Below are 12302 nucleotides of genomic sequence, written 5' to 3' on the forward strand. Positions count from 1 at the left end.
AAGGAACGATGATCTCTGCTCTTGTGCTATAAACATCGAAACAAAAGTGGCATGGAAAAACACACCTGTTCCATTGAAAAAAACATCCTCGCGTTCAAAACGGAATCCAAATTTAGTCAAAATTATAATTATAATAATATAATACTAGTAAGAATAATCTTTTTGGCCGAACACAAAAGTAGCCTTTGGGTGTGTGAATGTTACTGCCATGTTGGACTTTTTTTGTCTGGTCTAATCTATCTTCAAACAGTGTCACGCCGTCTTCGTTTATAATAAATCAAAGCAATGGTTGGGTGGGATATATTCGCCAACAAACTCATTTCCCGTCTCCACTTGTTCCTCCTCTGTGCTCTCGCCTTTCCATTCCTCCACCGGCCTCATCCCCCAACTCCGTCGAGCATTACCGTCAGAGGGCGGCGGCGCGGCGCGGCGCCGCCGGCGACGGGGACCGCGTGAGGCAGGCTCCCCTCAAGGCTCGTCCTCCTCGTCGGGAGGCGTCGCCGTTGCCCCGCCCTCTGGGCTGGCGCGGCGTGGAGGGGACAGCTGGAGATCCGCCCGTCTCTGCTTGGATTGCTTCCTTCTCCCGCAGGTAAGCTTGCCGCTATGGCCCGCTCATGTTCCACGGATTCCCTTGCTTCTTGTGCCAGGTCGCTGGTTGGTTTTATTAGTTCCCCACTAAATCCAAATCTCTCTCTCTCTCTCTCTCTCTCTCTCTCTCTCTTGATTCCGTTAGCTTCCATACGGTTTCTGCGTGATCACTGGTAATCTAGTCTATCCTGACATCCAAACACGGCCCGATTAGCCTAGTTCCCTATTATCCCTTGCTCAGCACTCGGAAGAGCGATTGCTAGATCTCATTTCACTTCACGCCACAGCATAGGGCTTGGCATCAGCCCCAAAATCGAGGTTGCAGTCTGATTTCAAATTTAATTATGTTTTCCTTTCTCAAAAATTGGGCCTTCAGCTGAAGGAATCATTCAGTGCCACCCCTCTCTCTCTTTTTGTTACAATTTCACGCCCCTCTTTCGTAGTTAGTACTAGGGTACCTGTATATATAACTATAAATGGAGAATAGTAGCAATTGATGGTCAGTGCTAGTGTCGGACTAATCTACTGCTACACTTCGGATGTATGTACCTGCATACTTAGTCTCCTCTCAATTACTTTGCCGCACGAGAAAGTTTTATCTCCGTGATTGACATGTCTTAATAAGGAGCATATGCCATCCATGATACATCGCTTCAACTTTTCATCCATCTCACAAGATGGGTACAATAGCAACGGCTTTGCACCATCTGCTCAATGTTTTCTTTACTTGTGCAGTTGTGCATAACCTTATAACACTGGAAAGAATCGTTTTTTGTCACTATAAATGAAAATGACCGTTTTGTTAAATATTATCTCACAATTGGCTCTTCATGTCTCTATGTTTCTTCTCCCTGCAGAGGGTATGAGCAATGTACTCACCAAAACCAGAGTCTAGTTTTGGCCCAAATCCCAACTCAGGTACACACCAGCAGCAAATGGAATTAACTGGGGCCAACATGGGTCCTGGTAATGGAGCAAATAACAATACCAACATGGCTGGGAGGCAACGCTTACGCTGGACAAATGAACTGCATGAAAGATTTGTTGAGGCTGTTACTCAACTTGGGGGTCCTGATAGTATGTTCTCATACTACTGCTTTTCTGCATCCAGTTCTTTAGATTGATTTTACTGAACATTTAAGCAGGATTTTCTTCCTGTATATTCATACTCTCTCTCTCTCTCTAGATGTCATGAACTTATATTCCGGCAAAAGATTTTTTTTAATATTATGAAAGTATGTTTCTCTGTGGGGAATTAAGTTTTACATGATTCTGGGCTCTACAGATATGGATGAGCTGCAAAAGCTACCAATCTAAGATGCCTTGGCCTTGGGATTTATGATACACTAAGAACTCACTTTGAAGTTAGCTACAAGAACTAGCGTCTGATGCCCTCCTATTACTTGGTGTTCAATTTGCTGTATTTTTTATAGCGATGCAATCTGCTCAAAATTTGGGTTCACCAATTTCAAACATTCTTTTTGGGTCATATTCTTGGCAAACGCTTAATCATAATGGGTGTTTTTCATGGATGAAATTACTTGAACTATCCACAACCAAGCAAAATTCGCAACTTAGGCTGCCAGGATTTTTGACGCCAAAGAAAACCAACAGGATTTTTGTGTGTTATTGTTGTACTTATCTGGATTTATAGCCCTTTCAATTTTACTTGTACTATGTGGACATGTAATTTTCTGCTTCTGCTAACACTTAGTTGATCAAATGAAATAGGGGCAACTCCAAAAGGAGTTCTGAGAATTATGGGTGTACAAGGATTAACAATATACCATGTAAAAAGTCACTTGCAGGTATATTTTTTCAGTGTGACACTTGGCTTTTAACAGTTGCTATCTGTCACTATCAATGTTTACTTGTTTAACTCCTCCATTCTTGTTTCAGAAATACAGACTAGCAAAGTATATTCCTGATGCTTCAACTGATGGTAGGTGTCTAAATTCATCACCTTATGTGTAATACTACAGTATTGTTTTAGTTCTTCCTAATTTGTATATCATGTAGGGAACAAGACCGATAACAAAGACCCAGGAGATTTGCTTGCCGGACTTGAGGGATCCTCGTATGAACACATAATTCTAATTCGTTTAATTTTACTGAAGAAGGATATAATTCAAAGTCTAGTTATTTATTCCCTTATGAGCCATTTTGGGTGAAATTTTACTGTCCTAGTGGCATGATATCAGATGGAAGTATGATGATTTATGGGATTAGTTAGCTGTGAACGTATCGTAATTGTAGCTACTCCTATTTTAGAGTGATTTCTGCAAAATGAACAAAAACATATTGATTCCATCTGCTCATTATTTTTTACCTTTAATGTCATAAGATGCATAACTGTTAGACAGGAAATACAGAGAACTCAAAATAATTTCAAAATCGAACAGTGGTATTTTTTATTTCTTCTAATGAAAATGGTTACCATTTCAGTCCCTTTTATTTCTTTTCTACTAGAAATATTTTTCTTGTAAGGACCTTTAATTGTATAAGTTTTTGTTCACAGTGGATTGCAGATATCTGAAGCCCTCAAACTGCAGATGGAGGTCCAAAAGCGGCTGCACGAACAGTTAGAAGTAAGTCTTTCCTGGATGATCTGTTATTTAGCTTTTGTTGTCTTCATAATGTGTAAATCTGAGACATGTACAAGGATACAGATATTTCTTCTAAGTTCTTGAAGAAATTTATTTACTGAAAATATTTGTGGCATCTTCTGAAATGTTCACTGAGGGGTAGACCGTAGGCCCATAGTTGCGACTGAGCCTCTTGTTAGTAAATGCTTCTACTAGAAAAATGCTTGTAGCTCTACTCTTCCACAGCATCTAAGATAGACAATTCCTGCTCGTGCACTAAATGAATTGTGCATCCAATGTTGTTTTCTCATACATTCTTTGTTATTTGTAGCGGGTCTTGTTTTTGTACGTGCTAAAATTTTAAAATCATTTTCACCATCTTATTTGGCTAGTGAACAAAACCAATTTGTTCTCAATATTTTTGACCTCAATGGTTCTATTCTATTAGTGGCTTCAAGTTCGCAATACATATACTGTTCACATTTTAATTTTAATCTTCGTGTTACCAAATTTACAAAGTTATTTGGTTGAAAAATTAGATGATTATATTCAACAGTGGACCATTTGATGTGTGGAATGCTGAGATTGTCTGATTTTCACATTAGGTACAAAGGCAGCTGCAGTTACGAATTGAGGCTCAGGGAAAGTACCTCCAGAAGATCATCGAAGAGCAGCAGCGCTTAACAGGTGTGAAATCTGAAACTCCTGCTGGAGGTGCTTCTGTCACTGTATCAAGTGATCAATTCCCAGACTCGGAGCGGACTGAGCCCTCCACACCTGCACCAGCATCCGAGTCTCCAACTCAAGTTGGTGCTTCCAATAGGGACACTGGAGACCGAACTGAAGCAACCAAGAGCACCTGTCATGGTGATTCTCTTTCCCGCAACGAGCCACTAACCCCTGATTCCAACTGCCAGAACGGTTCTCCTGTCGCTAGTCCAAACCATGAAAGGGCAGCCAAGAGGCAGCGAGGCAGTGGTACTGAATTCTTAGATTCTGAGGCTGAGTTTTCCCTTCCGCGCCACATCTTCGAGTCGAGTTCAGGCTCAGAGTTCCAACAATACTCAATGTCCTACTCAGGACAGTAGCTTCTGATGTTCACATCATCTCTGCACCGTTGCTAGCTTGTTCAGCACGATGCGCATGGTCCGTAGGTCTGGGTAGGTTGATGTCTCAAGGAGCGTGTTGTTGGTAAACAAAGCTGTAGGTGTTCAGTGATTGTCTACATGGTATACGTGACCAGCTATTTAAGTTCCTAGGTTTGTAACATGTATGTCCGCCTGCAGTTCAGTTGAGATGCTTCAAGGCTAAGGTTCTGTTGTGTGACCTGTAGACACGAGGCTGTCAGCTTGTATTCTCTTGGTAATGTGTGTCAGCAGAGCGTTAGCATTAAGTCTAATTGAACAGTGCTGTTATCTGTAACGTCTGAGTTTGATCAGAAACTGAAGTTAATTGAGGAAGACATCAACAATGTTCTGATACTATTGGTTGCTTGTGTTATTAGATTCGACCTCATTTATGTGGGAGTAGGACTGGACGAAAAACTCGTAGCTCGTTAACTCGCTCGACTCGATAGTGGCTCGACTCGACTCGTTTATAATTTGTAACGAGTTGAGCTTGTATTTCAACTCGTTATGTTAACGAGCCAGCTCGAGTTGGCTCGCGAGTCAAACGAGTTGGAGTAATTAGTCAAATCACAATAATCTCCTATCCAAAATAGTTAATCTTGTACTCTACTATAGTTAATCTTGTTCTTTGTTGAGTGTTGAATCTTAAATTGCAAACTCTATTATTTTTTTTCTAAATAGATCTTCTTCTTTTCTTTTGCTACATGTTTTTATATCCGTTCGTAGACATAGACATGAAATTATCGAGCTGGCTCGCGAGCTAAACGAGCCAGCTCGAGTTGGCAAACGAGTCGAACCGAGCCAGCTCGTTATCTTAATGAGCCAGCTCGAGTCGAGTCGAGCTAGCTCGATATCCACCCCTACGTGGGAGTGCAACAACTGTACTGCAATTTGTATATGATAATTGCATTTCGGTTTGGGAGTTTGATCGCCAGTGTATTTTTGCTCACATTTCGGTTGACAAAATCAACTCAGGAGTAGAATGTAGCCACGGCATGTGGCATTTGCCTTTTTATGAAATGAACAAATGAAACATGTCGTTTGCCTTTCAATATTAATTATAAATATTGGCCTGTTTGACACAGCTCTATGAGCTTTAGATTCACAAAATAGCTTTACTCTATAAAAAAATATTTAAACGTTCTAACTCCATGAAATTTAGATTTACCAAAATGATGATTTTAAGCCCTATTTGGAATAGCTCTAGCTCTAGAAAATTTGGTGGAGTTTAGGAGAGGTCATTAGGTGCTCAAAAAAATCATAAAACTGGAGCTGTAAGTCTTAAAAGACATTTAGATAAGTCATTTTATTTAATATTTAGATTAAAAATACTTTTAAAACTATTTAAATTGATATTATAAACTACAACTACACACTAGAGCTGGAAACTTGAGCTATCCCGAACAGAGTCGATTCACCATTTTTAATTTGAAAGCTTGTTTCCACCAGCTCCAAATAAATCGTCCGAGACAAGATGGGTAACAAAGGTAGGGACCTGGCTTATGAAGACTACCAATCCAGAACTATCTAGGCTCATCCCATGTGTTGTAAGGCAATTGACTATGTTGTTGCAATTTCTCGAACAATATTGAATCGGCTATCTTGATGCAATTTCTCTGACAATGTTTGAGCCATAACTCATAGTTTCACAATATTGAATCGGCTATCTTGATGCAATTTCTCTGGTAATCAAAAGAAGCAGCGATAAGATATCTGATATGCTTGAAGAGGCCCCCATCCACACACTTTGGTCAAGCTCCACTGTAGTGAGGTGCCTTACAAGTTTTGGTGCATCAGTCTCCAAAATAATTCTTGTCATTCCCAACTGATATGCTCTCTCAAAACTATACGACACATCTGGTGCTTTGGTTCTACGTGGACTAGTCACTCTCATGAGATTGTCACCCCTTTCCAAGAATTAACCACTATAGTTCTTGGCAAAAAACCCCATCCTCCATGTCTCGAATCAACTTTAAAAGCATTGTTAATGTTGATCTTATATATATTTTTCTAGAGGGGGTTCCCATTTGTCTTGCTTATTGTGATTGAAAGGGAAATGTGCATGTTAGACATTTCTATCTGTTTTGGTGATTGAATGTCCAACACAACACCTTATACTAACTTATTTACTAAGTGTATGAGTATAGGTTCACTAGAATGCAATTTGAAGAATCTAAGTCCATATGAGCTAAAACAGAGCATATAAATGCAATAATGTGTACAATGGTAAAACTATGAGATTTGAACCCTTAGATATGTTGCATATGTCAATTACAATGTTTCTAGCACTTTAGTTTGATGTTTAACTCAGCTTTGTGAAGAAAGTGCATTTTGGACTTAGTTTGAGCCATAACTCAAATCTTGGTGAAACTACGAGTAAAAGGTGACTTCCCTACACTTAGTCAATTTGATTATGTGCTAACAATGTTGTCTAAGTTGTAGAGAAGCTTAAAAGAAAGTCCAAATCAAATGGAACAACTTGCAAAGAACCATCTTTTGATTTTGGTCCAAAGGTGCTTCGATGCGAACGAAAAGAAGGGAAGGTGTTTTTTTTGCCTTCGGCTCAAAAAGCTAGGAGCATCGGTTTCGTCCACAACAAAGAAAACAACAATGGGACAAAAGGTAAAAGCAACATTACAAGGTATTCATAGATATCTACAAAACTTTTTACATTCAATCACTACTCGTTGAATACAATGTTTTTCTATACAAAGAAGCCCTAAAAGTGTTTTTCAGTCTTTAGCGCAAGATAAAAAAAGCTTCCGAAGCTTTCTTCAGATCACTAGAGTAAGCTTCGGCTCATCAGTCTTCGCCAGCATCACCGTAAAAAAACAACAAGGAAAAGGTATTGAGGAATATAATAAGGAAAAATCTAAAATAAAAACAAGAAGGTAAAGAGATTTTCTATACTTTGTTAAGTAAGGCTCGAGCTTCGTTCCCAGCAATCTCTCGACCGCCTTTAGCCCAGATCTGAGTAATGAATCTGTTGCCCATGCTGCTGGCTTCGGCTGGAATATTAACTAGGTCAGATGGTGCGAGACTGAAGTTGGGCCTATTAACAGTTCTTATGTGATTGCACCTAGCCTTAACAAAAGCGGCAGTTGTGCCACGAGAAGCCACTAGCGTGCAGAAAGTCCCCATGCCCTTCCATTACTTCGTTAAATTCATTAATTTCCTTCTCCACGAAATCGAGGGCCTTTGGAAGGTCTTCGGCAGAATAATTCTTTTCCCCTGACACTGCCCCAACTGAATTGAAAATGTCGTGCAGGCTGGTGTAGCTTCGTTCCATGAAGCTTGAGCATGTCTCCCGAAGCGACATTAAAGCTTCAGATAATTTGGAACTCTTTTTTGCTTCGGCTTCGACCTTATTCTTCAAGCTTCTGACCTCGTGCTCATAATGATCTATAGCTTCCTTTAATTTTGAATGTGCTATTTCAAGCTCTTTATCCTGATCACAAATGCGAGTAGCTTGATCCGTGATCCGAAGTTGAGCTCTGGCCAGATTTGTTTCTGCATTTTTAATCTTCAAATCCTTCTCTGCTAGAGAATTTTCAAGTTCTTTCACCCTTTTCTCTAGGTTACTGACAACGAGTTCATTCTTCTGGTCTTCAGCTTCTTGCTGAAGCTTCAAAGCCTTACTCAGCAATAAACTCTACCAAGAAACAAAAGCTAGCTGCAAAATCTAAAAGTTTAAAAATTTAAAAGGTCAAAGGGGCGGACATAAGAGTTTATACCTTAAAATTTGAGTAGAATAAGCTCCCAGTAATGTGTTGTCTTCTATAGTTACTGAGGTCTCGCTCAAGCTTCAGAAATCGAATAGTCTTTGATAAAGTATTAACAATCTTTGCTCCGGCCTGGTCAGGAATACACCCCAAAATCTCTTCGTCTACACCGCCAAATAGCACAGATCTGGGCTTATATCCGCCATCAAGGGCGAATTATTTCAATTCAGAAATATCATCATCAGACAGTTCTTGGCCGCCTAGGTGCCATATGTCCAACTCTCTGTCCTCCGAAGCCTTATCGGTGGATACTTCGGCTATATCTTTCTTGGGAGCCACATCAGATATAAGCCTGTCCATCTCTGACAGTGTGGTCCCGAGGTTCTCAGCTTCAGGTGTTGCTTCATTAGCTTCAACTTCGGTAGTATCTTCGGCATTGGTAGGCACAACAATTTTTTCCACCGAAGCCGAGGGCGGGGTCTTTTGGATGGCTTGCATTACGTCCATCATCCGCCATTTCTTCTGACCCCCTAACATTTCCCTGGGTAGCCAAAGCAGTTTCCTTTCCTCCCGAGCTTTGTTCAAATCCCTTCTCCTTTGACTGCAATAGGCTAGTCAGATCTGACCCCAGGGGACTTAGCATTGCAAACGGGAAGGGTTCAGTCATTACCTTCAATATTTCTTCAACATCGATAGATGAAGACGGAGAAGGGCCCGCAGTCTTTCCTGGTACATCTTGTACCTTCATCTCTGCAGCAGCTATCCTGGCAGGCTTCCGTTTTTTGGGAGCCGAATCCTTCGACTCCGCTAGAACTTTCTGCTTCTTAACAACCCTTTGATCTTCTTTGACTGACCGGATGGCCTGTCGTTTCAGAATGCTCACAACCCTCTTTCTCTTCGCTCCCTCGACCCCTTCGTCAAGCCTGTCGTAATCCGGATATTCAAAGTTAAGAGCATTCATCACCCAATTCAACCTTCATTTTTCACGGGTGCCGAAGGCAGCTGTCATCAACAGATCCTCTTTCTTCGTGTAGTTCCCAATAATTTCATTGCACATTGTTTCTATTAGCTCCAACCATTCAATGCAGGGTTTGCTGAATCTTTTTTGAAATTTAAACCAATAAGAAAGTCGTTCAGACTTTTCCCTTCTTCCATCTTCTTCGGCATCCCCCACCCACCAGAAGTTGGAAACATTCTGTTTACTAGATATTCTTGCACCAAGTCCCTAGTGCTAATATGTTCTGCCATGACTCTAAATTCCACTTCTGCCAGTTGGAAGGGGACCCTATCTGCTTGTTGCACAAGGGTCGAGTCATGCTGAAGCTCAATTTTAGGGGACTCATCACCATACTCATAAGCTTTTCCCTCTTCTTCTCGTCGGCCTTCACATAAAACTGTTCATTCATCCACCCGGTCGGCCACTTAGTGCGGTAACCAATCACATGAGCCTTAGTGTCTTTTCAGTATGCAAAGTTGTAGCACCCGAAGTTCTTGTGCAGACCATCGGACCTAGCTTTTGTCTGATAATAGAGTTCATGCACCCGACAAAACCCTTCAGCATTGACATTCTTTCCTTGGCTTCGAAGAGCCCAAATGTACACACTAAGTCTAACTATGGCATTGGGGGTCAGCTGATGTAAGTAAATTTCAAACTTCTTCAGAACCTCATCAATCATCTCGTAAAGGGGGAACCGAAGTCCTGCCCTGAAGAAGCTTTTAAAGACTATGCCTTCATCATCTTTTGGCTCTGAAATCACCTCTTCCCTAGCAAAACGAACCAGTCCGTCATTATTATCTCCAAAGTATCCTAGTTTTTTCATTAAAATTAGATCATCTGCCTTAACTGTAGATTTCCCAAATTCGATATGGCTGGGTTTGCTTGGGCTTAAGATGTTGTCATCATCCTCACTCTCATTTTCACTATCAGCTTTAGCGATAGTCGGTTCAGCTTCGGCATCAACAACACCTTCGGCGATGGTCTCTTCTTGCACAACCAACCCAGGACGCTTCATCACCTCCAAAATGGGGCTGTCTCAGAAGTTCCAGCTTCATCTCCTTCACGCGCCACCCTAGCAGTAGATCTCACTCTAGCCATTTCAGTTTTTAGTCTTTGACAGACAAAGTTACACTTAACCGATGGAACGTTTGTCCAAAGCGTAAAGCAGCAAGCTTCGGCTTCAGTAAAAATTTTCAGCAGCACAACGGTGCAATAGCAATGAATGATGTGATAACTTCTCACAAACTCGTCTGTTTATATAGCTCCACAGGAGAAGGCGAACCGCCGAGACACGCGCAATGGCTGTTCGGTGGACCGGTAAAGCGCTGTGAATTTTATATTCGTTTTTTAATAACAAGCTCAGAGAAGGTGTTTTTCGGACCTTCGACATCCCGAAGCCTTCGTCCTTTTTGCGGATTGAGCTCGTTATGAAAAAATGATCTAGCACCGCGAAGGGGCTACTGTTGGGATCTTCTTCTCCGCCGAAGGTCCTCAATACAAAGATATCACTGGCATAGTGATGTTGAAGATCCTCCTTGCCGAAGGTCCTCGAGATGAAGATATTATCTGAGAGCTATAGCGACAAATGCCGAAGCTACCACTGAAAAACGATAGCTTCGGCTCAAGGTGGCTGAAAGGATCACGATGCCCAAGAGGGGGGTGAATTGGGCTTTTCTAAAAATCAACACTAATTAAAACCTAAGCAAGAGCTAAGCAAGAGCCCAACTTCACCCCAACAACTAGCAATAAGATAATAATACTAGAAATACAATAATGCTAAGACAATACTTCAAATACTTGCTAAACAAATACACAATGTAAAGTGCTCGAATTAAGTGCGGAATGTAAAGCAAGGTTTAGAAGACTCCTCCAATTTTTCCTGAGGTATCGAAGAGTCGGCACTCTCCACTAGTCCTCGTTGGAGCACCCGCGCAAGGGTATCGCTCCCCCTTGGTCCTCGCAAGAACCAAGTGCTCACTACGAGATGATCCTTTGCCACTCCGGCGCGGTCGATCCCTCGAGATCGCTTACAAACTTGAGTCGGGTCACCAACAAGATCTTCACGGTGATCACCGAGCTCCCAACGCCACCAAGCCGTCTAGGTGATGCCGATCACCAAGAGTAACAAGCCGTAGACTTTCGCTTGACCAAGAGAAGCCTAATGCAAGTGGTGTGTGCTCTAGGTGGCTCTCGCTAGCGCTAATGAGGAACAAATGCGGGATTAAGATTCTCTAATCTCCTCACTAGGCTTTTGGTGCTTGCAATGCTCTAGCAATGTGCTGGAATAAATGTGGGCTGCAAGACATTGAATATGGTGGGTGGAGGGGGTATAAATAGCCCTCACCCACCAACTAGCCGTTACCAACACTTTACTGCGCACGAGCGCACCAGACAGTCCGGTGCGCCACCGGTGCGCCAACGGTGCGCCAACGGTCGTTTTCAACGGCTAGTTCTGACAGGTAGCCATTGGACTAATGACACACCGGACAGTGTATAGTTACTGTCCGGTGCACACCGGACAGTCCGGTGCACTGTCCGGTGCACTGTCCGGTGCGCCACTATAATTCACTTCTGAAACAGGCGCTCTCGGGTTTTTCTGCTCGGGGGAAGCCTTCCCCTGGGCCAGCCTGGCCCACCTGGCAGATGATGCACCGGACAGTCCGGTGCACCAGTGCCAGAAACCCTATCTCTTGTTTTTCAGCTGATTTTGAAATCGGTTTTCGTTCTAACTTGTGAGTGAGTTCTAGAGTGACACCTAGCACTGTATGTGAGTGTGATTGTGTACCAACACTACACTAGAACTCTCTTGGTCAAACTACTCATCGACAACCCCTCTTTATAGTACGGCTAAAAGAGAATAAAAGACCTAACTAAATCACGAGTGTCCACATCTCCTTGACACTCGGACTCCGTAGTCCTTCACCTTTTGTTTCGTCGTTTTAGCCGTCGCTTCGAGTTCTTATCTCTGGGATTGTTTTCACCGTTGTAGTACTTCTACGTGTAATGCGACCTAACTTACCATTTGTCTCTGCAGAACACACGTTAGTCACATATAACATTATGTTGTCATTAATCACTAAAACCAACCAGGGGCCTAGATGCTTTCAATCTCCCCCTTTTTAGTGATTGATGACAACCCTACACGATTTGTGAGAGTAGTTTGTTTTGAAATCTCTATCAATAGAAAAGATGGTTAGTTATACTCAGTAATCTTTGACAGAAAGAATGTGTACTATAGTAATAAGAATGAGCGCATACACATCGTAAGTTTCTTGTTCATATA

General features: G+C 41.9%; 1 protein-coding gene across 1 annotated transcript; it reads left to right on the forward strand.

Moving 5' to 3' along the window:
- Positions 1-288: 288 nt before the first annotated feature.
- On the forward strand, positions 289-4657 carry LOC100286254 (MYB-CC type transfactor). Its single transcript, NM_001159141.2, has 7 exons — positions 289-589; positions 1446-1665; positions 2320-2396; positions 2488-2530; positions 2608-2665; positions 3107-3176; positions 3779-4657. The coding sequence occupies exons 2-7, from the start codon at positions 1458-1460 to the stop codon at positions 4259-4261; spliced, it is 939 nt and encodes a 312-aa protein (NP_001152613.1). The 5' UTR covers positions 289-589; positions 1446-1457; the 3' UTR covers positions 4262-4657.
- The last annotated feature ends 7645 nt before the right edge of the window (positions 4658-12302 follow it).

The sequence above is a fragment of the Zea mays genome, chromosome 7 (genome assembly GCF_902167145.1).
Source record: "Zea mays cultivar B73 chromosome 7, Zm-B73-REFERENCE-NAM-5.0, whole genome shotgun sequence".
Lineage (NCBI taxonomy): Eukaryota > Viridiplantae > Streptophyta > Magnoliopsida > Poales > Poaceae > Zea > Zea mays.

Excerpts from the sequence above, each read along its gene's own strand:
- LOC100286254 (NM_001159141.2), top strand. The coding sequence starts at position 1,458 with ATGTACTCACCAAAACCAGAGTCTAGTTTTGGCCCAAATCCCAACTCA. Across the intron at positions 1,666-2,319 it reads TCAACTTGGGGGTCCTGATA|GGGCAACTCCAAAAGGAGTT; the intron begins GTATGTTCTCAT and ends CAAATGAAATAG. Across the intron at positions 3,177-3,778 it reads GGCTGCACGAACAGTTAGAA|GTACAAAGGCAGCTGCAGTT; the intron begins GTAAGTCTTTCC and ends TTTTCACATTAG.